General features: G+C 44.0%; 1 protein-coding gene across 2 annotated transcripts in view; it reads right to left on the minus strand.

Annotated features, from left to right (window-relative positions):
• The window catches only part of PTCHD1 (patched domain containing 1), a 134,628-nt gene that overhangs the window by 58,399 nt on the left and 50,417 nt on the right, over positions 1-25,812 (minus strand). Inside the window, exon 1 of one of the 2 annotated variants that reach the window (XM_070750716.1) lies at positions 4,269-4,344. The exons of the other annotated variant lie outside the window; for it this stretch is intronic. Within the exon in view, the coding sequence (XP_070606817.1) occupies positions 4,269-4,307 (39 nt within the window). The 5' untranslated portion in view covers positions 4,308-4,344. Of the gene's footprint in view, positions 1-4,268; positions 4,345-25,812 lie in introns of those variants that run through there. 2 annotated transcript variants of the gene reach the window in all.

Consider the following 25,812-nt stretch of genomic DNA (forward strand, 5'->3'; position numbering starts at 1 on the left):
CCTCCACCCTACCAGTGGTTTCCCCAATTGCACACATTATTTGCTTTTACATTGATTCCTATGGGAAAAATTGCTTCTTCTTACAAACTTTTCTACTTAAGAATATGCTCACAGAACAAATTAAGTGGGTGGGAGGAGGAGGTGGAAGAAGAGGAGAAGGACAATCACTGCCAAAGGAAGATGGTGAGGTGAGGTGAATAAAAAAAATCCAAAACTTTAAGGCTTAAAAAAAAGAAGGACTCTGAGGCAGCGAGGAAGAGCACGTAGCTCCCTTACACCCAGCGCAAGACTGCCTCCCATACACTGCACCAGAGAGAGAAACCCAGGCGGTGGATGATGGGCGAGGACTCCCTGAGCCTCTTCCTTCTTGGGCCACGAGGGAACTGCAGCTCCAGAAGTTGTGGCACCCCCGCCATAGTTCCCTCTAAGCTGAGCAGTGAGCAATCGCTCACTTAAAAATCATCATCAACTCAGAGTTTTCCAAACCTGCCCAGAAGACGAGAGGGAAAGAGTGAGAGGGAAGGAGAGAGAGAGGAAGAGAGGAAGAGAGAGAAACAGATAGAAAAAAGAGAGGAAGGAAAAGAGAAAGAAAAAGAATGGGAGTAAGGAAGAGAGAAAGAAAATCAAAATCTAGTTTGAAACTAGCTCAACTATTTAAGTGGCAGTTTGATATTGATAGAGTTGCCCTATTATGAACTCACTGTTATAGACACACAGTACAGTATTTTATTTTGAAATTCTCTGAGGCAAAACAGGGTGGGTTTTTTATTTATTTATTTGTTTGTTTGTTTATTTATTTATTATTTCTGTGCCGCCCAGCTGCCGCTCAGACACTATACTTTTCCGCCCACCCCCAAAAGAAATTAGAGGGAACACTGACCCCCGCCAACTAGTCAAGGAGAGAGAGAAGCCGTCAGGCAGGTGGAATAGGGCAGAAATTATTTGTTTAATAGAGTGATGGTATTCAGGAAAAAAACTGTTCTTGTGTCTAGTTGTCTTGGTGTGCAGTGTAATAGTAACCTCTCCAGCCACAAGGGTTTGTGGCTCCTGGTGTTTTCTGTGGGAAATGTTTTCCTTCCTTCTTTCCTTCCTTCCTTCCCTCCCTCCCTTCTTCCTTCCTTCCTCTCTTTCCCTCCCTCTCTTTTTCCCTTTTCTTTCTTTCTTTCCACTTCTCTCTTTCTTTTCCCTCTCTCTCATTTCTGTGTACCTCTCCCTCTCTCTCCTCCTTTTTGCTCTCATTTCTCTCACTTTCTTGTCAGGTTTCTCTTTCTTTCCTTTTCCTCTCCCCTTTTCTTTCTCTCCCGTTCTCTCTCTCATATGTTTCCCTCTTCTCCTTCTCTCCTTCTCCCTCTCTCAATCTTTCCCTCATTTCTCCCTCACTCTCTCTCTTTCATTTCCGTTTTTCTCTTCCCTCCCCCTCTCTTTTTCCTTCTCTTCTCTTCCCTTCTCTATCTCATTTGTTTTGTTCTTCCTCTCCCCCGTTCTTTCCCTCCTTTCTCATTTTTCTCTTTCTCCTTTTCTCTCACATTCCTTCCCCCTCTCACTCCCCCCTCTCTTTCCCTCCATCTCTGTCTTTCTGGGGACAAGCCAGCAGTCTACCCACTTCTTCTTAGCTTGTCCTCTGTTTCACGCAGAAATTGCAGCACTTCCGGGTTTTACGGCCAGCCAAACAGGATCACCTCTTCTGCACTCTGCGCTGTGATCTGTCTCTGGCCAGGTTCTGCCCCCCAAGATGCGACAAGGGGAAGCTTTGCCTGGTTCTCCACAGCTTAGGAATATTGCGAGTCTGCCTGGTAGCCCCTGGCAGGAGGCAGGTGGCTCAGCCCTGGGGATGCCCCCGAAGGTGGGAGATTGGAGTGGGGGCTGATGGAGCTGAGTCCCTTCCTGCGGGACAATCAGCATCACATTGAGGACCTCCTCTGCGTCTGGATGTGCCGAGGGGAATACTCCACGCGAGCGGCTCCCTCTGGGTGGTAGAAATGAGGGGACAAGCCCCTGAGTTAGCAGGTCCCAGCAGAGACACTGGTGGAGGCGGTGGTGGTGTGTGTGTGTGTGGACGTGATATTCCCGGTGCTGCTGCTGCTCCTCGAAGGGAAACTGCCGCCTCCACCACTGTCCCCACATCCTGCCCAGAGGGATGGAATCTGCCAGAATGCTGCAGCCCCCCCGGCGCCCCTTTGGGATAGTAGGGCTAGAGCAGAGGGGCAGCTGCAGGAGACCCCCCGCATCATTTGGGAGCTCAGTCCCAGTCTTGAAGTGCCCCCCTGCTTGAAGCCACCCTCAGATTAAGAGTCCGAGGCGACTGGCACATCCTGAGCCTCCCTCGGGTAGAGGAGCTGCGCAGCCCTGGGGGAGGAGAACTTTTTTAAAAAGCAGGACATTTTTCAAAGGCCCTGGGACATGGGACAAATAATCAAAAAGCGGTTCTGTCCTGCCAAAAGCGTGATGTCTGATCACCTAGGTTAATGGCAATTACTGTACACCATATACATACTTCCTTGGAACACTAGCAGTGTTTTCAGATGTAAATTCTACGTAGAGTTCTCCAAGCAAGTCATATTAAAATCAAATGACACTGTGTTAGATCCTGGATCAAAGATTTTGTTTAGTTTTGACATAAATCACATATAAAGCATAATATTTTATAATAATTAATTTGTTGTTGAAAGATTATTTGTTGTAGATTTGAAAAGGTATAGATCAGGTCAGATATGGTATCTCCCTTTCATCAACACAGTTTGTAAAAGTCTATGCTGAGTAGAGCAGTAGTTGTAATCTAAATTATAAATAATAATAAAAAAAACCCTTTACCATAACTAATTAAAAACATTCATAATAAGAATATCCAATAAAAAAATCTAGAGAAGTTTAATCTCTTCACAGCAATAGCATGAAAAGTGAGTTCATTGAATCCTGGCACTCCAGAAGCAATTCCATCATTGACCTACAACTAGCCTACAAACCTCTCAGAATCCAAATCAATTGCGCAATCAACCAGAGATAGCACTGACTCTCAACCAACCCACGCAAACTCCCTACCAGCAGTTCACCTCCCAATGGCCCTGGCCAGATGTACAGATGAAACTCAAAAAATTAGAATTGTTGACTCTCTGAGAGAGGGTCCACAACTTGGGTGTCCTCCTTGATACACAGCTGACTTTAGAAAACCATCTTTCGGCTGTGGCAAGGGGCACGTTTGCCCAGGTTTGCCTGGTGCACCAGTTGCAGCCCTATTTGGACAGAGAGTCTTTGCTTATGGTCACTCATGCCCTTATCACCTTGGGGTCCGACTACTGCAATGCTCTCTACATGGGGCTACCTTTGAAGAATGTTTGGAAACTCCAAATCGTCCAAAATGAAGCCGCGCAAGCATTTCCAAGGCATACCCATATTTCACCATCACTCCACAGAATGCACTAGTTGTTGATTAGATTCCAGACACAATTCAAAGTGTTGGTTATGACCTACAAAGCCCTACATGGCATTGGGCCAGATTACCTCTGAGACCGCCTTCTGCCCAGTCAGGTCCCACAGAGTCGGCCTTCTCAGGGTCCCGTCAACCAGACAATGTTGTTTGGTGGGGCCTAGGGGAAGATCCAGCTCTCTGGAATCAACTCCCTCCAGAGATTTAGAGTTTCCTTGCCTTCCGTAAAAGTTTAAAGACCCATTTGTGCCGCCAGGCTTGGGGCCATTAGATCCTAGCCCCCGATCGACAAGTGTATTAGTATGTTTTGTTGACTGAACGGTGATTAATGTTTTTATATCATAAAATATTTATATTAATTATATCAGAGCTTTTTAAGTCTTTTTAGCCATATTAATTGAATTTTTAGATGTATTTGTTATATTGTTTTGATATATTGTGAGCCGCCCCGAGTCCTCGGAGAGGGGCGGCATACAAATCCAATAAATAAATAAATAAAATAATGCAATTTAAAAAGTGAAACATATATATGAGAGAGACTCATTATACGTAAAGCAAGATAGTTCAAGTCATGATTTGTAATACTTGTGAGGAATACGGGGTGCAGCTCATGAAAAACCCCAATCCAGTCTCAGAAAATTAGAATATTACATGCAATCAATAAAACAAGGATTGTACATAGAACAATATTGGACCTCTGAAAAGTATAAGCATGCATATGTACTCAGTACTTGGTTTGGGTCCCTTTTGCAGCAATTACTGCCTCAATGCGGCATGGCATGGAAGCTATCTGTCTGTGGCACTGCTGAGGCGTTATGAAAGACCAGAATGCTTCAATAGTCACCTTCAGCTCTTCTGCATTGTTCCATGTCATATCTCTCATCTTTCTCTTCACAATGCACCATAGATTCTCTATGGGGTTCAGGTCAGGCGAGTTTGGTGCCCAATCAAGCACAGTAATCCCACAGTCATTGAACCAGGTTTTGGTGCTTTGGGCAGGTGCCATGTCCTGCTGGAAAATGAAGTTAGCATCCCCATAAAGCTAATCTGTGAAGGAAGCATAAAGTGCTCCAAAATTTCCTGGTTAGAAGACTGCATTGACCCTGACTTAATGAAGCACAGTGGATCAACTGCAGCAGATGACATGGCTACCCAAATCAAGACAGACTATAGAAACTTCACACTGGACTTCAAGCATTTTTCAGTGTGTGCCTCTCCAGTCTTCCTCGATACTCTGAGTTCTTGGTTTTCAAATGAGATGCAAAAGTTGCTCTCATCAGAAAAGAGAACTTTGGACCATTGAGCAACATACCAGGTCTGGTTTTTTTAAGCTCAGGTAAGACGCTTCTGATGTTGTTTGTTGTTCAGGAGTGGCTTGACAAGAGGAATACGACATTTGAAGTCCGTGTCCAGGATCCATCTGTGTGTGGTGGCTCTTGATGCACTGACTCCAGCCTCAGTCCATTCCTTGTGAAAGACCACAACACTTTTGAATGGCTATTTATCTATCTATCTATCTATCTATCTATCTATCTATCTATCTATCTATCTATCTATCTATCTATCTATCTATCTATCTATCTATTAGATTTGTATGTCGCCCCTCTCCAAAGACTTGGGGCGGCTCACAGCAATAATAAAAGAATATACAGAGAACAAATCTAATATTTAAAATCTAAAAACCCATTATTTAAAAGAACATACAACACAACCATACCATACAAAAAAGTATATAGGCCTGGGGGGAAATGTCTCAATTCCCCCATGCCTGATGGCAGAGGTGGGTTTTAAGGAGTTTGCGAAAGGCAAGGAGGGTGGGGACAATCCTAATCTCCGGGGGGAGCAGGTTCCAGAGAGTCGGGGCCACCACAGAGAAGGCTCTTCCCCTGGGTCCCGCCAGATGACATTGTTTAGTCAATGGGACCCGGAGAAGGCCAACTCTGTACGACCTAACCGATCGCTGGGATTCGTGCGGCAGAAGGCGGTCTCGAAGATATTCTGGCCCGATGCCATGAAGGGCTTTATAGGTCATAACCAACACTTTGAATTGTGACCGGAAACTGGTCGGCAACCATGCAGACTGCGGAGTGTTGGTGTGACATGGGAATACCTAGGAAAGCCCATGACTGCTGTCGGAGCTGCATTCTGCATGATCTGAAGTCTCTGAATACTTTTCAAAGGTAGCTCCATGTAGAGAGTGTTACAGAAGTCGAACCTCGAGGTGATGAGGGCATGGGTGACTGTGAGCAATGACTCCCAGTCCAAATAGGGCCGCGATTGGTGCACAGGCGAACCTGGGCAAACGCTCCCCTTGCCACAGCTGAAAGATGGTTCTCTAATGTTAACTGTGGATCGAGGAGGATGCCCAAGTTGCAGACCCTCTTTGAGGGGGTCAATAATCCCCCCCCAGGGTGATGGATGGACAGATGGAATTGTCCTTTGGAGGCAAAACCCACAGCCACTCCATCTTATCAGGGTTGAGTTTGAGTCTGTTGACACCCATCCAGAGCCCAACAGCCTTCAGGCACCGGCACATCACTTCCACTGCTTCCCTGACTGGACATGGGGTGGAGATGTACAGCTGGGTATCATCAGCGTACTGATGATACCTCACCCCATGCCCTTGGATGATCTCACCCAGAGTTTTCATGTAGATATTAAATAGCAGGGGGGAGAGGACCGACCCCTGAGGCACCCCACAAGGAGAGACCTAGAGGTCGACCTCTGACCCCCCCACTAACCGACTGCGACTGACCGGAGAAGTAGGAGGAGAACCACTGAAGGAAAGTGCCTCCCACTCCCAACCCCTCCAGCCGGCGCAGAAATATACCATGGTCGATGGTATCAAAAGCCGCTGAGAGGTCAAGGAGCACCAGGACAGAGCATAAACCCCTGTCCCGGCCCGCCAGAGACTATCCATCAATGCGGCCAAAGCAGTTTCCATGCTGTAACCAGGCCTGAAAACTGACTGCTGAGGGCCTAGATATTGGCTTCTTCCAAGGACCGCTGGAGCTGCAGCGCCACCACCTTCTCAACAACCTTCCCTATAAAGGGAAGGTTGGAGACTGGACGATAGTTATTGAGTTCGGCTGGGTCCAGGGAAGGCTTCTTGAGGAGGGGGCGCACAAGTGCCTCCTTGTATGGAGCCAGAAGGACCCCCTCCCCAAAGAAGCATTGACAATCTCCTGGACCCAGCTCCGTGTCACCTCCCTGCTGGCCAAGACAAACCAGGAAGGATACAGATCCAGTAAACAGGTGGCGGAACTCACAGCTCCAATGGCCTTATCCACTTCATCAGGTGTCACCAGATCAAACTCTTCCCAGACAGGTGGACAAGTACGGGCCCCAGTCACCTTGACTGACTCATTGTCAGTCGACTCCGTTATGCAAACAGAGTCGAGGTCTGCCCGGATCTGAGCGACTTTATCAGCGAAAAATGTGTTAAAGTCCTCGGCACTACTCTGCAAGAGCTCCCCAACTCCCCCCTGGTTAAGAAGGGAGTGGGTCACCCTAAACAGAGTGACCGGGCAAGATTCTGCTGATGCAATCAAGGCAGCATAATAAGCGCATCTTGCCACCTTGAGCGCCTCTTTGTAAGTATTATTATTATTATTATTATTATTATTATTATTATTATTATTATTATTTATTAGATTTGTATGCTGCCCCTCTCCGAAGACTCGGGGCGGCTCACAACAGCAATAAAAAACAGTATAACAATGGGACAAATCTAATAATAAAATATATAAAATCCCCAACAATTAAAAACCATACAGCACATACACACCAAACGTGAAATATAATAAGCCTGGGGGAGATGTCTTAGTTCCCCCATGCCTGGTGATATAGGTGGGTCTTAAGTAACTTGTGAAAGACAAGGAGGGTGGGGGCCGTTCTAATCTCCGGTCTTAATATGAGCTCTTACAAGTGTTTCATCGGATTCGGACTTACTCTTCCTCCATCGCTTCTCTAGACGTCTCTTCTGGCGTTTCAACTCCCAGAGCTCCTCGTTGAACCATGGAGCTGTACGGGGTCTAATGCCATGGAGAGGTCGCAATGGCGCAATCCGGTCAAGAGCCTCAGCAAGAGACTCTGCCAAACTGTGGACGAGTGTATCTGGAATAACCCCAAGCACCCTCTGAAAGCCCTCTGGGTCCATCAGGCATCTGGGGCGGAACCACCTAGTCAGTTCCGCCTCCCTGCGGGGAAGGATTGGAGCCAGGAAGTCAAGCGGCAGTAAAAAATGGTCTGACCATGACAAAGGCAACACTTCTAAGCCCCTTAGTCTCAGATCATTACTCAATTGCTCAGAGAGGCATACCATGTTGGGTGCATGCCCCCCCTCGTGAGTCGGACCCTGTATTACTTGAGTCAAGTCCATGGCTGTCATGGTGGCCATGAACTCCTGCGCTAGCCCAGAGGTTTCTCTGAGCGATGGAGTTCCTCTGGTGGGATATGCATTCTTATAAAGCAAGAGTTGCAGTGGTAGGGGGAGAAACTATAAAATGAAGATACAGGGTGCGTTCCAAAAGTAATGCAATTGAATTTCCTGCACCGCTTCTATTGGTCAGAGTGGGACTGAAGCACTTGGACTAGGGGGGGGATGCTAAGCTTTGCCACGAAACCATTCTCAGTGCTCTCCAAGCTGTAGAAGTGGCAGGACATCAGTTATTGTAAACCTCTGCGCACCGACCATGTCACCAAAAAAATGGAATCAACGATCAAGAAATGTTATGTGATTAAGTTTTGTGCTAAACTGAAATTGAACCTGATTATTTGGACAATGTCATCATTGATGATGAAACCTTGGTTTTTGAATACGATCCAGAAACAATACACCAAAGCTCTGAGTGACACACCAACCAGTCTTCCAAGCCCAAAAAGGCAAGAATGAGCAAATCAAAAGTGAAAACAATGCTTATTGTCTTTTTCGACAGTAAAGGAGTGGTCCATAAGAAGTTTGTTCCTCAAGGACAGACAGTTAATGCTGCCTACTACTGTGCATGTGCTGGAAAGACTCCAAAAAAGGGTCATCAGGATGAAAAAAGCCATCTCCGCTACCTGGCAACTCCATCATGACAATGTGCCTTGCCACAACACGCTACGAGTCTGCGAGTTCCTAGCCAAACACCAGGTGCCAACGCTGCCCCACCCCCCTATAGTCCTGACATTGCCCCAGCAGACTTCTTTTTGTTCCCTTGGATTAAGGCAGCCTTGAAAGGACCCCATTTTTCTCCCATAGAAGAGATCCAATCAGCCGTGATGAAGACCTTGCGAGAGGTCCCTGAAGACGCAATTCAGGGCGCTTACCAGTCATGGCAGAATCACTGGAAAAAATGTATAGTGGCCCAAGGACAGTACTTTGAAGAATTTTAAGTGTTTGTGCAAATCTGTTCAATAAATTACTTTTTTTTAAAAAAAGTGCATTACTTTTGGAACGCACCCTGTAAGTATTTGTACTTTCTAGCTGTCAAATTTGAATATGAAAAGTTCAAGTTAATACTGGTAAATGTGTATATCCCTCCAAACACATCCCGGTATTATAACTCTGAATAATATATATCTCTCTTGTACCCTCAGTCCATAGTTATATTACTTGGAGATTTAAATGCTAGGTTGGGTCCCTCTTTGTATGAGCTCACCTGCAAGAAGGGAGTCCCAGGGAAGTTTTTTGTTAACCATCCTCAGTGGCACTTGAGAGATTGCAAAAATAGTGCTGCTGGCCTGTTCCCAGTCTCCTTCATTTTTAAGGGTAATTTCCAAATTCTGGGAGGTAAGGATAAGAATTGCATGTATCCATATACATACCACTTGGCCAATTCAAGCAGTGTGCTGGATCTTTTTTGTGTGTCTAGAAATAAATTCGACCTCTTCGGAGGTCCCAGTACATCTTATTGACAATAGCAGTCATCAGCTTGAACAAGCATGGAAAAGTGATAATATACTGAAGGAAGTAGAGGTAACTGAAAAAATAAGAGCCTGTGCTGAAATTGATAAATTAACATATGAACTTAAAAATAAAGAAGATTAGACTGGAATAGATTTTATTGTTGGATTGAAAAATGGAAAAGTTCAAAATAGATAGTTAAAAGAAAAGATGTAACAATTAAGGAGAAAGAAATAGAAGTTTAGGTATTGGGGGAAAGAAAAAAGGGAGAAAGAGTAAAAGACCTATTTGAAAGGATGTTTAGGAATTGTAAATGAATTGTTAATATTCATTTACAATAAGTATTAAGTTAAGTTATGTCTACTACAGCAAATAAAATTACAATCACAAATCCCCTGGTTCACCAAACTAACAAATTTTGTAAAAAGCTGTGGCCTTTCTGTTTCTTGTGTAACAGGAGAACAACTCAAAAAAAAAAAAGAACTGCCCCCCAAAATAAGGGTATAGAAGCACAAAATGATATACAGTAGCTATCCTTAGTAACATAATGTGGATAACGTGAAATAGCTGAATAAATCAAACATACTTTTCAAGTAGACAGCTATTTGATGTTACAACTGCCAAAACATCTTAGTGTTGTGGCTTGCCAGAATCCCATGCAGCTGGGAGTGGATCCCGCCCAAGAAGAGAGTGATGTAGTGATGCACCTGCAGCCAGTGCAGTTGGTACCTAAGTTGTACAGTGAGGAGGCTGGAGAGGACTTGGTGCTAGAGGCAGAGATTCAGCTAGAATCTCCCCAAAGGCCCTGATGGAGGGCGATAAAGATGAGCTTAAGGTTGACATCTTTCAGAGCTGCACCTCCAGGGGAGCCCCTCAAGACATTCAGTGCTGGATGGTGTTGGTCCTTTCAGAGGGTGCACAAGATGTATCATTAGGCCCTCAGCAGTGAGGATTCAGGCCCGGCTACAGCACGGAAACTGCTTTGGTCGCGTTGATGGATGATCTCTGGCGGGCCCAGGACAGGGGTTTATCCTCTGTCCTGGTGCTTCTCGACCTCTCAGTGGCTTTTCATACCATCGACCATGGTATCCTACTGTACCGGCTGGAGGGGTTGGGAGTGGGAGGCACTGTCCTTCAGTGGTTCACCTCCTACCTCTCAGGTCGGTCGCAGTCGGTGTTAGTGGAGGGTCAGAAGTCGACCTCTAGGCTTCTCCCTTGCGGAGTGCCTCAGGGGTCGGTCCTCTCCCCCCTGCTATTTAATATCTACATGAAACCGCTGGGCGAGATCATCCAAGGGCATGGGGTGAGGTATCATCAGTATGCGAATGATACCCAGTTGTACATCTCCACCCCATGTCCAGTCAACGAAGCAGTGGAAGTGATGTGCCGGTGCCTGGAGGATGTTAGGGTCTGGATGGGTGTCAACAGACTCAAACTCAACCCTGATAAGACGGAGGGGCTGTAGGTTTTGCCTCCCAGGGACAATTCCATCTGTTTGTCCATCACCCTGGGGGGGAATCATTGACCCCCACAGAGAGGGTCCACAACTTGGGTGTCCTCCTTGATCCATAGCTCACATTAGAGAAACATCTTTCAGCTGTGGCAAGGGGAGCGTTTGCCCAGGTTCGCCTGGTGCACCAGTTGCGGCCCTATCTGGACCAGGAGTCACTGCTCACAGTCACTCATGCCCTCATCACCTCAGGGCTCAACTACTGTAACGCTCTCTACATGGGGCTACCTTTGAAAAGTGTTCATAACAAACATGACAATAAAATTAAAAACCAGAGAGATCTATTAAAACATAACTGAACACACTCAAAACTGTAGAAATGGTGGTAGACTTTAAGAGAAACCCTTCCACCCTTCCACCTCTCACAATACTAGACAACACAGTATCAACAGTAGAGACCTTCCAATTTCTAGGTTCTATTATATCTCAACACCTAAAATGGTCACCTAACATCAAAAACATCATCAAAAAAGCACAACAAAGAATGTTCTTTCTGCGCCAGCTCAGGAAGCTCAAACTGCCCAAGGAGCTGCTGATACAGATCTACAGAGGAATCATTGAGTCTGTCATCTGCACCTCTATAACAGTCTGGTTTGGTGCTGCAACACAACAGGATTGACACAGACTTCAGAGGATAATCAGAACTGCAGAAAAAACAATTGCTGCCAACCTGCCTTCCATTGAGGACCTGTATACTGCACGAGTCAAAAAGAGGGTGGGGAAAATATTTACTGACCCCTCACATCCTGGACATAAATTGTTTCATAGAAACATAGAAACATAGAAGTCTGACGGCAGAAAAAGACCTCATGGTCCATCTAGTCTGCCCTTATACTATTTTCTGTATTTTATCTTAGGATGGATATATGTTTATCCCAGGCATGTTTAAATTCAGTTACTGTGGATTTATCTACCACATCTGCTGGAAGTTTGTTCCAAGGATCTACTACTCTTTCAGTAAAATAATATTTTCTCATGTTGCTTTTGATCTTTCCCCCAACTAACTTCAGATTGTGTCCCCTTGTTCTTGTGTTCACTTTCCTATTAAAAACACTTCCCTCCTGGACCTTATTTAACCCTTTAATATATTTAAATGTTTCGATCATGTCCCCCCTTTTCCTTCTGTCCTCCAGACTATACAGATTGAGTTCATTAAGTCTTTCCTGATACGTTTTATGCTTAAGACCTTCCACCATTCTTGTAGCCCGTCTTTGGACCCGTTCAATTTTGTCAATATCTTTTTGTAGGTGAGGTCTCCAGAACTGAACACAGTATTCCAAATGTGGTCTCACCAGCATTCTATATAGTGGGATCATAATCTCCCTCTTCCTGCTTGTTATACCTCTAGCTATGCAGCCAAGCATCCTACTTGCTTTCCCTACCGCCTAACTGCACTGTTCACCCATTTTGAGACTGTCAGAAATCACTACCCCTAAATCCTTTTCTTTTTCAGTATTTGCCAACACTGAACTGCCAATACAATACTCAGATTGAGGATTCCTTTTCCCCAAGTGCATTATTTTACATTTGGAAACATTAAACTGCAGTTTCCATTGCTTAGACCATTTATCTAGTAAAGCTAAATCATTTACCATATTACAGACGCCTCCAGGAATATCAACCCTATTGCACACTTTAGAGTCATCGGCAAATAGGCAAACCTTCCCTACCAAACCTTCCCCTATGTCACTCACAAATATATTAAAAAGAATAGGACCCAGAACAGATCCTTGTGGCACACCGCTTGTAACCTGACTCTGCTCAGAATACTCGCCATTAACAATAACTCTCTGATGTCTACGCTTCAGCCAGCTGCAAATCCATTGAACTATCCAAGGATTAAGTCCAATCTTCACTAATTTATCTATCAGCTCTTTATGTGGAACCGTATCAAAGGCTTTGCTGAAGTCCAGGTAGCTAAAATGCACGGCACCACCTTCATCCAACACCTTTGTGACATAGTCAAAGAAATCAATGAGATTAGTCTGACATGATTTGCCTTCAGTAAAGCCATGCTGATTTGGGTCTAATAAGTTATTGTTTTTTATATGCTGATTTATCCTCTTTTTGAGTAGAGTCTCCATCATTTTAACTACAACTGATGTCAAGCTAACTGGCCTGTAGTTACCAGCTTCTTCTCTACTGCCCTTCTTGTGAATAGGCACAACACTGGCCATTCTCCAATCCTCAGGAACTTCTCCTGTTAACAAGGATTGGTTAAACAAATCAGTCAGGGGGGAAGCAATGACAGATCTGAGTTCTTTAAGAACTCTGGGGTGGATGCCATCTGGACCCATTGCCTTATTTATCTTTAATCGTTCAAGTTCTTCTAAGACATCGGCTTCTAAGATCACTGGAGCTGAATCCGTACAGCTGGAAGCAATGCTATATCCCTCTATAGTATTATTTTGTAAGGTGTCTTTTGAGAAAACTGAACAGAAGTAGCTATTGAAATGGTCAGTGATCTCCTTATTCCCATAAATGCATGTATTATTCCCGGTACTAAGCTTCGTGATGCCGCAGTTTTTCTTCTTCTTATCATTAATATATCTGAAGAAGGTTTTATCCCCCTTCTTTACAGATTTGGCAATTTCTTCCTCTTTTGAGGCTTTAGCAGCATATATTATCTGTTTCGCCTCCTTCTGTCTCATTTTATATACCTCCCTATCAGCTATACTTCCAGACTCTTTATACCTCCTATAGGCAGCCTTTTTTTCATTGACTATAGCCCTTACATCATTGCTAAACCATAGCAGTTTCTTCTTCCTTTTACCTTTAGTTATTTGTCTTACATACAGTCCAGTGGCTTTTAAGATGGCCTTTTTTAATACAGTCCACTGGATGCTCGCTCCTGCCATTTTATCCCTCCCCTTTAATTCATTATCTAAATATTCTCCCATTGCATTAAAATTTGTTTTTCTGAAATCCAATACTTTGGTTGCATTATAGGATTGCTCACAATGAGTTTTTACATCAAACCACAAACATAGATGGTCACTGCAACCTAAATTTTCTCCCACCTTGACATGTGAAACCCAATTCCCATTCGTAAAAACTAAATCTAGAATATTCTCCCCTCTAGTTGGTGTCTTAACCAGCTGTGCCAGAGCTGCTCCTGTAAAGGCCTCTACTATATTCTTACTTTTGCATGTAAGGGCACTGGGGATATTCCAGTCAACATCAGGCATGTTGAAATCACCCATAACCACAATATCTCCCTTTACTGCCATTTGGGTAATTTCATCCACCATCTTGTTGTCATATTCCTCGGATTGCCCTGGAGGCCTATAGATCACCCCAATTCTAATGACAGAACCTTCTTTATTTTGCATGCAAATCCAGAGAGTCTCTAGATCTTGACACGTGTTTTGAATTAGTGTTGTTTTTAGACTTTCTTTAATATAAATGGCTACTCCACCTCCCCTTCTCTCTATTCTATCCTTCCTATACAGTGTATATCCTGGTATGGATATTTCCCATTCATTAGAATCCTTAAACCATGTCTCAGTTATGGCAACCAGGTCCAAATTATCTCTAGTTATTATGGCCATTAATTCACAGAGCTTGTTGCTCAAGCTTCGAGCATTTGTGCACATTACCTGAAGAACATTATTTTCGTTATTAGTTTGCCCCTTATCATCAACAACTACATCTATATTATTTGCAGCTCCCTTTTCATAAGCTTCCAAAAACTGCTTTATCCTCATTGGTCGGGGACAGAAATCACCCACATCAGTTACATCTCTGTCCCCTTTACCTAGTTTAAATGCCTGTCCAAAAAAGTTCTGAATTCCTCACCGAGCACCTGGGTACCTCTGTATGATGGATGCAAACCATCCCTCTTAAACAACTCCCTATTAGACCACCTACTGACATCATGACTTACATAGCCAAAACCTTCAGCTTTACACCACTGCCTTAACCACACATTAAACTCTCTGATACACGTTGTTTTATCCTCTTGGCCACAAACCGGTAACACCTCTGAGAAAGTCACTGAATCAGTTATTTTACCCAGCTCCACACTTAGACATTGAAAATCTCTTTTTACTACATTAACATTTCTCTGGGACAAATCATTTGTGCCAAGATGCACCACCACATCAACGTTATTACCTTTACTCACAGTCTTAACAATGTTTGCAATCCGTCTCCTGTCCCTGCTGGCAGTGGCCCCTGGGAGACACCTCAGCACCTTAACCACATCCTTGCTCTGTCCCAAATCAACACCTCTAACGGTCGAATCACCCACAAGAAAATGTGTCCTCTTTTTATTTCTACTAACTGTACTTGATGGTTTGGTGACATTTACGACAACTTCCCCTTTGAACATCCCCTCATTCTCTGCCTGAGGGACCTTGCTAATATCTCCAACATCCTTACTATTTAAATCCGCAAGAACACTATAGGAATTCGATACAGAGAGACCAAAATTGCTATGTTTTTGCTCAACTGCACGCAATCTTCCTGAACCGACAGTTGTCCACACAGCCCTCCTCCTCGGGGGGCGCTGTGGAAGTGGAGGCTGGACACATGGCTGCATTACAGCACGTGGCTGGGACAATCTTTCCACTTCTAACTGCAAGCTACAAACTAAGGACTGCAATCTACAGATCTCGCCATCTAACCTAGATGTCCTTATGCAAAGAGGGCAGTACCCCAAGTTCCACAAGGTACTACGGAAGACAACAGCCAAACAAATGTTACACTGCACCAAGCCAGTCATCTTAACAATGTATTGAAATACAAGTACTTAGCAGGAAAATCCACAACCCCTATTGCTACCAAACTTTGCTGATTTTGGTTTATAGTTATATGATTTGCGCGCCGTTAGGCGCACGGGCCACTACCTTCCTCTCCTTCTCTGTGATCTGAAGTGCAAATTAAAATGGCTTTTTCCTGCCTTTTATACTTCCCAGTCTAATCCTGCCCCAGCCTAATCTGATTGGTCTGTGTTTGAAAACAAACTGCTAATAAAATTGTCTGTAACAGCCAGTTATAAATGCCCCTTCTCCTTGAATTCAAAAAATGCAAATGCAAAAAGTAAACAGCACTACCTTCCTCTCCTTCTCTGTGATCTGAAGTGCAAATTAAAATGGCTTTTTCCTGCCTTTTATACTTCCCAGTCTAATCCTGCCCCAGCCTAATCTGATTGGTCTGTGTTTGAAAACAAACTGCTAATAAAATTGTCTGTAACGGCCAGTTATAAATGCCCCTTCTCCTTGAATTCAAAAAATGCAAATGCAAAAAGTAAACAGCACTACCTTCCTCTCCTTCTCTGTGATCTGAAGTGCAAATTAAAATGGCTTTTTCCTGCCTTTTATACTTCCCAGTCTAATCCTGCCCCAGCCTAATCTGATTGGTCTGTGTTTGAAAACAAACTGCTAATAAAATTGTCTGTAACAGCCAGTTATAAATGCCCCTTCTCCTTGAATTCAAAAAATGCAAATGCAAAAAGTAAACAGCACTACCTTCCTCTCCTTCTCTGTGATCTGAAGTGCAAATTAAAATGGCTTTTTCCTGCCTTTTATACTTCCCAGTCTAATCCTGCCCCAGCCTAATCTGATTGGTCTGTGTTTGAAAACAAACTGCTAATAAAATTGTCTGTAACAGCCAGTTATAAATGCCCCTTCTCCTTGAATTCAAAAAATGCAAATGCAAAAAGTAAACAGCACTACCTTCCTCTCCTTCTCTGTGATCTGAAGTTTCAACTCCTACCCTCAAAACGTCACTACAGAGCACTGCACACCAAGACAACTAGACACAAGAACATTTTTTTTTCTGAACGCCATCACTCTACTAAACAAATAATTCCCTCAACACTGTCAGACTTTCTACTAAATCTGCACTTCTATTCTACTAGTTTTTCTCATCATTCCTTTCACCCATTTCCTCCCATGTTGACTGTATGACTGTAACTTGTTGCTTATATCCTAAGATTTTTATTAATATTGCTTCTTCATTGCTTATTGACCCCTATGACAATCATTAAGTGTTGTACCACATGATTCTTGACAAATGTATATTTTATTTTATGTACGCTGAGAGCATATCCACCAAGATAAATTCCTTGTGTGTCCAATCACACTTGGCCAATAAATTCTATTCTACTCTATAAAATAAAGTTGATAGAAGAAGAACAAATGGCAGAAAAAATAAAAAGAGCGAAACAAGAATATTTTAAACATGCAAACAAACCAGGAAGATGGCTAGCTTATAAATTAAGGAAAGAAAGAAAAATTAGAATTATTAAAAAATTAACAGATAGTAAAGGTGTAATAAAACATAGAATAGATGAAAAGAAGGAAATAGCATTAGAGTATTATAGGAAATTATATGAAAAAGAAGAAATAAATGAAGAGGCGATTTCGGACTATTACCTAAATTAACTGAAGATCAACAACAAAAATTAAATAAACCCTTTACAGAAGCAGAATTACAGCAATCTATTAAAAATCAGAAAAATAATAAAGCTACCGGCCCTGATGCAATACCAGCAGAATTTTATAAGCTAGATAGTGAAATACTTTTTTGAAATATGTTGGAGATATTTAATGAGATAATAGCAGATGGTAAATTACCTAAAATATGGACAGAAACTTTAATAACATTAATACATAAACCGGGAACAGAAAAAGAAAACATTGAAAACTACAGACCAATTTCATTATTAAATGTAGATTATAAAATCTTTACATCAATATATGCATTTAGGTTTAAAAACATTATAAATGAAATAGTACATGAAGACCAGAATGGATTTTTACCAGGTAGACAAATTAAAAATAATTTGAGGACAATTATAAATACCTTAGAATATTATGAGCAACAGCCCAAAAAACAAAACAATATTTTTTCCACAATTAAAATGAATATTCTGCCCAAAGTATTATTTCTATTTCAGGTAATCCCAATCAATCCAGGTGGGAATTTTTTAAAAGAATTAAACAAGATTACTAAAAAAATTATATGGCAGGGTAAGGAACCAAGAATAAAACAAAGTTCATTAGAAGATCGGAAAGAGAGAGGTGGGCTAGCCCTCCCAAATTGGAAGTTATATTACCAAGCATCCGCATTGTCGTGGATAAAAGAATGGCTAACCCTGGAAAATAGAAGATTATTAAACCTAGAGGGCCACGATTTAATGTTAGGCTGGCATGCCTTCGTATGGTATGAAAAGTCCAAAACCCATTCATACTTTAACAGTAATATAATTAGGAAGACATTAATAGAAGTTTGGAATGAGATTTTAAAAAATCACTCTTTAGTAATGCCGGAATGGATCTCACCGATAGAAGCCATCTCCCATCCTAATTTATTAAAAGAAGGGGAAATATGGAAATATAGAGATGTACTTGAAAATCAATTAAAACTGAAAACAAAACAAGAATTACAGGAGTCAGGGGTGGAAATAGATTGGTGGCAGTACACCCAGATTAACTCTAGATATCAAAAAAACACAAGAATATTCATTTTCAAGAAGGATAATAATACAGTTGGGAAATTATTAATCCAAAACCAAGGAAAATTGATTGGGAAATTATATAAATATTTAATAATTATAAGACGATAGGTTGGATATTGAAAGATAATATGATTAGTTGGTGTAAAAATTTTGCAAAAGGAAATAAATTTAGATACATGGGAAAAGGTTTAGCTATATAACTGGAAAATAACTAAATCAATTTCCTTTAAAGAAAATCAAATTAAGATGTTTTATAGATGGCATCTCCCACCAAATAGGATTTCAAAGATGTTTCGAAGTGCCTCACCTATTTGCTGGAAATGTAAAAAAGAAATTGGCACATATTTTCATGCGTAGTGGACATGCCCAAAATCTAAGATCTATTGGAATAAGGTAGAAAATTGGTTAAAGGAAATTACAAAGCAAGAAATCAAGAAGACCCCAGAATTTTTTAAATTAGGCATTACTGATGTTAAATCTAAAAAAGAAATATACTACTTAATAATTCATATATTAGTAGCGGCAAGAATAGCATTTGCACAAAAATGGAAAGAAAAAGAAACTCCAAAAGATGAAGTCTTTAGAAAAATTATGGAATGTGCGGAATTAGATATTATAATAAGTGAGGCCTCCGGTAAGTCAGAACACTTTAATCAGAACTCATGCCAGGCTGGCAGGTACAGGCTTAGAGTAAGAAAAACATTACAGAAGCTTTTATACACATAGCTGCCTGAGGCAGCAACCAATTAACAGCAGAGAAACTTCCCACTTACAGTGTATCCAGGGAGGCGCGCCAATCAGCACCTTGGATAGCCCGGCTCGCTGAACTCCTAGCGGCCGGCTGTTAATAAACAGACAGACATAACACTCCTCTCCCCTTGGCTCGCGCATACATAATCCTTTAAGTAAGATGGTCTGCGGCTAATTCTCTCTGAACGACTTGGCTCTGCGCCGCGGGGCGAACCTAGAATTAACCCTTCCGCTTTCTGACTTAACTCAGCACTTTGGGGTAGCTCTGCCTCTCGCCCGGCTCCAGCGGTTGCTTCCCTGGTTCTGCAAGCCTCGATAGAAGGCTCCTGGAACCCATCTTCGAATTGGTCCTCGTTTGTCCGTTCTTCCCCATCAGCACTCTTATCCAGGCGTACCTGATCCAGGTGCCTTCTCCAGACCCTGCCATCTTTAAGCATCACCTCAAACGAACGGGGCCCCAATTCTCTGCTAATAATTCCTTTTTCCCATGTCTTGTCTCCGGAATAAGACCGCGCATACACCACATCTCCCACCTGTATGTTCCTTCCTGACTTATCCGGCCATTGCACCCCCAAGGTGTAACCAGGGTGCAACCTATCCAGAATAATCCTCAGTTTCCGGCCCATCAATAGCTCGGCCGGGGTTCTACCCGTGGACACACATGGAGTCGAATGCTGGGCCAGCAACACATCTGCCAATTTCTCTTTCCACAAGCCCTGTGGCATCTTCTTCAAAGCCTCCTTAACCATCCTAACTGCCCGTTCTGCCTGACCATTACTGGCCGGATGCCACGGCGAGGACAAGGCATGCCTAATACCCACTGATGCCAGGAAGGACTCAAACAGAACTGAAGTAAACTGTGGCCCATTGTCCGAGACTATCAGATCCGGAAGGCCATGCGTGGCGAAAAGGCCCCTTAAAACATCTATCACTGTCTGAGCCTGAGTGGATCCTAACTGGGCCACTTCTACCCACTTGGAATAGGCATCAATTGTAATTAAGAATGTCTGGCCCATAAACGGACCTGCCAGATCTATGTGCACTCTAGTCCAGGGTCCTGATGGCGGCTCCCATGCCAATGGCTCCGCCCGCGGTGGAAACGGTCTGCTCTCCTGACAACTCATACAATTGGCCACTCTCTGTTCTACTTCCCTGTCTATACCAGGCCACCAGACGTAGTCCCGGGCCAATCCCTTCATCCTCACAATGCCTGGGTGGCCCTTGTGTAACATAGCCAGCACTTCATTCCGTAATCTGCCTGGCACGGCGACTCTCTCACCTCTTAGTATGGTGCCCTTCTCCACCGAGAACTCCGACCTGCAGCGCCAGAAGGGAACGAGAAGATCGGCGGGGGTCGAATTCGGCCATACCCGCAGCACCCACTGCCTCACCTGTGACAAAACACGGTCTCTTCCTGTTTCTCTGGCCACATCCCTTGCAGACAAAATTGAAGACCCTTCAGATAAAGCAAAAACTGAGCAGGACGGGGCGGGGTCGGACAATAATTCGGCCAGGGGGCATCGGCTGAGGGCATCAGCATGGGCTATGTGGCAACCCGGTTTGTAAATCAAGGTATAATTGTAATTGGCCAGGAACACAATCCATCGAGACATACGTGGTGAAAGAACGGTGGGACTCTGGCGGTTACCAGCTAATAATCCTAAGAGGGGCTGATGGTCAGTAACTAACTCGAAACTCCGCCCATAAAGGTATTCATGGAATCGACGGACTCCAGCGATGAGTGCCAACGCCTCCTTGTCTATATGCCCGTAGTTCCTTTCGGCCTGGGCAAGGGTTCGAGAAAAGAAGGCTATGGGCGCCTCCGAGCCATTTGGCAGACGATGACTTAGGACAGCCCCGACGGCGTACTGCGAGGCGTCGCATGTTAAGACCAAGGGTAACCCCGGGGAGTATTGAGCCAGAACATCATTTGACAGGAGAATTTTCTTGACCGCCCCAAACGCGGCTTCCTCCCTCGGACCCCAATGCCAATTTGAACGGGAGTCCAGCAGCCTGTGAAGGGGTTCGGCCACGGATGCCTTATGCGGAATAAAAACCGCATAGAAATTTTAAAGCCCCAAGAATGCCTGGAGTTCAGCTTTTGAACGGGGCCTGGGGGCATCCTGGATTGCCCGAGTTTTCTCCAAAGTCGGGTGTATTCCTTTTCCATCTACTCGGAATCCTAACAACTCAACCTCCGAAACTCTTGGGTTTGAGCTTCAACCCCGCCCCTTGGAATTTAGCTAATACCCTTCGAACTCTGGAGAACAGTTCGTCCATGGAACTCCCCGACACCAGGACGTCGTCAAAATATGGTACAGTTCCCTCTAGCCCATACAATAACCGTTCCATTAACCCCTGAAATATTCCCGGCGCAATGGAGACCCCAAACTGAAGGCGATTACATCTGAAAACCCCCCTATGGGTAACGATAGCCTGGGCGTCTGCTGTTTGGGGGTCCACGGGAAGCTGCTGATAAGCTTGGGAAAGGTCAAGCCTCGCAAAGACCTTGCCATTTCCCAGAGTGTGGAGCAGCTGCTGCACCACCGGCAAAGGATAAGAGTGGTGGGCTAAAGCCCGGTTGACAGAACATTTGTAGTCCCCGCATAGTCTTATACCCCCATCCCCCTTAAATGCAATGACCAATGGGGTCTCCCACGCTGCTTGGTCCACAGGCTCCAGTACACCTTGAGATATAAGACGGTCCAGTTCCGCGTCCACCTTTGGTCTGAGAGGAATGGGGACCCTGCGGGCTTTCAGCCGCACCGCCGGTACCTGGGGGTCAAGGCTGAATGAAATAGGGCTACCAGTGTAACAGCCCAACCCTTCGTTGAATACTGAGGGAAACTCCTTAGCAAGTTTCTCAAAGGCTGCAACCCCATGTACCAAATTAACCCCCGTGACAGATAACCCCAATGCATTAAACCAATTTAACCCCAAAAGAGTTGAGAAAGGTCCATCCACCACTATTAAAGGCAGCTTGCCCACAAAAGATTTGAATTTAACCATAAAACGACCCTCCCCCAAAATTGGAATTGAAGAGCCTTGGTAGTCTCTGAGAACTGAGCTGCAGGGCTGAAGGTGATTCTTGCTTAACCGAGGGAAACAACGCTTCAAGGTAGACCATGAAGCCAAAGAGTGCGCTGAGCCAGTGTCAACTTGCATTGAGCACCAAGTGTTTCCCAGACGAAAATCAACAGAAATTTTCTCTGTGCCGCTCGACGTCTTCCTGACATACGAGGTAGCTTGACGCGGAAAACTGTAGACGGTGTTGCATTCATCCCGGCAGTTTGATGAAAATTGCTTTTGCCAGCGAGAGTTGTAATTCTGGGACTCCCTCTGCTCCCTTCTCGGGGTTGGTGGGGATCTACGGGAACGGCAGACCCTCGCAATATGCCCCCGGGCACCACATCGCCTGCACGCAGCGTCCCTGAACGGACAACTCGATCTAAAATGGCTTCCCCCGCAGCCCCAACACGGAGACAGCGGAGGACGGGGACGGGCAGCAGGCAGATTTCGGCTGCGGTTAGCTGCCAGCCGGCAGACCTCTTCCTCCTCCCCGGCATTGGAATCCTCCTTGTCTGCCACAGGCGGGGGCTTATCTGGAAGCGGCAGACCTTTGCTTGTGACATTTACCGAGCTGTCCATGGCAAGGTTGACAGCTCGAACGCATGGGCTTCTGCCAGAGCCGTTTGAAAAGTTAAGTCTTGGGTGGCCAGGAGATGCCACTTAAGGCGTCCATCCCTCACCCCAAAAACCAATCTATCAAGTAAATAGTCATTTAGATCGGTGAATTTGCAGTATAAAGCAGCCCTGCGGAGAGCGGCGACAAAATCATTGATTGACTCCCCTTCTGCCTGGTTCCTCTGGTAAAACTTGTATCTCCGGGCACAGCGGGACGGGGCAGGGGCATAATGATCCTGCAGCGTAGACAGGAATTGCTGCCACGGAATGTCATGTATTGAGACTGGGGCGAACAGAGCCCTCGCCGTCTCAAACATCTCTGGGCCACAAAACCCAAGGAAATATGACCTCTTCCTATCCCCTGATATTTCAGTATATCCATTAGAAATTAGAAAACAATCGAAGCGGGCCACGTAGGAGTCCCACGTCTCCCCTTGAGGGTCGAAAGGGGGAAAGGTCAGCTGTACGGACATCCTCACTTACTGTATATTACTTAGTAAGACTTCGCATGGATTGCTTGCCTCTCGTCGCCAGTATAATAAGTGAGGCCTCCGGTAAGTCAGAACACTTTAATCAGAACTCATGCCAGGCTGGCAGGTACAGGCTTAGAGTAAGAAAAACATTACAGAAGCTTTTATACACATAGCTGCCTGAGGCAGCAACCAATTAACAGCAGAGAAACTTCCCGCTTACAGTGTATCCAGGGAGGCGCGCCAATCAGCACCTTGGATAGCCCGGCTCGCTGAACTCCTAGCGGCCGGCTGTTAATAAACAGACAGACATAACAGATATGATGACAAGACGGTTGAACAATCAAGTGGAAACGGAGTTTTATAAAACTTGGGAGAAAGTATACAATTGGTGGAATGAAAAAAAGGACTATTAAAGATATTAAGATAATGCATGGAATAGTTAAAGTTATTAGGTTGAATATATTTTATAGTGATATTTAATGGATAAGTTTAGTTTTATTACTTGATTATAATTATCTTAATTACAGTTATATAATGAAATTGTTTGAATGTCTAGATTCATGCATTATTGTAGTATACCAAGAGATATTTTACTAACAAATTTTACTTTTCTGTATTGATCTAAATTATAATTAGTCTTTCTTTTTTGTATTAGGAAGACTTCTATGCTTAGCTCCTTTACATGTTAAATGTTGTTTGTCTTCTTTTGTGTTATATTTTTAAAAATCAATAAAAATTATTAAATAAAAAAATGAAAAGTGTTCGGAGACTTCAGATCGTGCAGAATGCAGCTGCAAGAGCAATCATAGGCTTCCCTAAATATGCCCATGTTACACCAACACTCCGTAGTCTGCACTGGTTGCCGATCAGTCTCCAGTCACAATTCAAAGTGTTTGTTATGACCTATAAAGCCCTTCATGGCATCGGACCAGAATATATCCAGGACCGCCTTCTGCCACACGAATCCCAGCGACCAGTTAGGTAGAGTGGGCCTTCTCCGAGTCCCGTCAACTAAACAATGTCATTTGGCGGGACCCAGGGGAAGAGCCTTCTCTGTGGTGGCCCCGGTCCTCTGGAATCAGCTCCCCCCAGAGGTCAGAATTGCCCCCACCCTCCTCGCCTTTCGTAAGCTCCTTAAAACCCACCTCTGCCGTCAGGCATGGGGGAACTGAGATATTCCTTCCCTCTAGACCTATACAATTTATGCATGGTATGTTTGTGTCTATGTTTGTTTTTTAATAAGGGTTTTTTACTGGTTTAAAATATTAGATTTGTTACATGCTGTTTTTATTATTGTTGTTAGCCGCCCCGAGTCTACGGAGAGGGGTGGCATACAAATCTAATAAATAAATAAATAAATAAATTAGCCCCAAGGTGTTGTGGTTAGCTCTGGCCCAGCTCCTGCCCCAAGGAATGTGCAGGTGGATGTGGGGGAAACATCCACATGCCACAGGCCTGTTTTGCTCCCTCTGGAATCTGCCGACGAAGCCTCCTCTGACCAAGGAAGTGTGAGTGACAGGGGAGAGGGGAGTTTGGCAGACAGCCCAGGAGGAGATCAATCATCTGTATTATCCTTGGATTCTGAACAAGAATTAATGACACATCCATGCATGCGTAGAGTGATGCATAGGAGACAACAACTGAAGGATTATTACAAGAGAAAATGAGGCCACCTGTGGTTGGGTGGGGCTGCTGTAATTAGTACTACAGATAAAAGTGCAACCTGGTGTTTTAGCCTCATGGCAGTTTATCTGATTCATTGTTTTGTCAAGATCGTGGTTTTTCTGCTGTTTTGTGCTGGACTTTAGAATTGGACTCAATTTCCCAGCTATTGGGTGAGCAATTGGATTGCATTTAACCTGTGCCTTGTGTGTACCAGAAAATCCCTTTGACATTTAAAAAGGGAGCTGTTTCTGTTTTTTTGTTTATAAAAACCTTTGGGTTTTCCTTTTATCGTGTTTTATCGTGTTTTATCGTGTTAAAGGTTTATAAAAACCTTTGGGTTTTCCTTTTATCGTGTGGTGTGTGTCTTCCTGGACTAATTACCCTGTAATTACGGGCAGTTGAAACACACAGGCAGAACACAAGGTAGCAGAGAAACTGGCACTGAAAACACTGACGGTGCCAATAGCATTTTGCCAGCTGGATGGGTCAGTATCTGGGGGAGGTCCAGCTCACTTTGTAATCAATGGAGATTTGAATGAGGGATCACCAAGAGACACTGAGTTTTATTGTAGCCCCTGGAAAGGAGCAACCCCTCTTGCTTGGATTACCCTGGCTCAAAAAATGAAACCTTGTTGAAAAAGGACATAGAAATTTCTGTGGCCTGTTGTCTTGTGTGTTCTTCGGTTAAGAGCACTGTCGAGAATCCTGATGGACTTTTCCAGAGTTGCCAGTACTAGTGGCTCATGGAAGGAAATATCCATGGACTTCATTGTCATGGACACCTGAGAGCAGGAGGAGCACAATCATTTAGGTGATCACAGACTTATTTTCCAAGCAGGTGCACTTTGTACCCTGCTCCAAAATCCCCTCAATATCACTCATGTCAAGGAGTACCTCACCTGGGCCCTCCCCTCCCAGCCATTCCTTATAATGCTCAGCCTCAACATATCTATA

This window comes from Erythrolamprus reginae, chromosome 4 (assembly GCF_031021105.1).
Source record: "Erythrolamprus reginae isolate rEryReg1 chromosome 4, rEryReg1.hap1, whole genome shotgun sequence".
Lineage (NCBI taxonomy): Eukaryota > Metazoa > Chordata > Lepidosauria > Squamata > Dipsadidae > Erythrolamprus > Erythrolamprus reginae.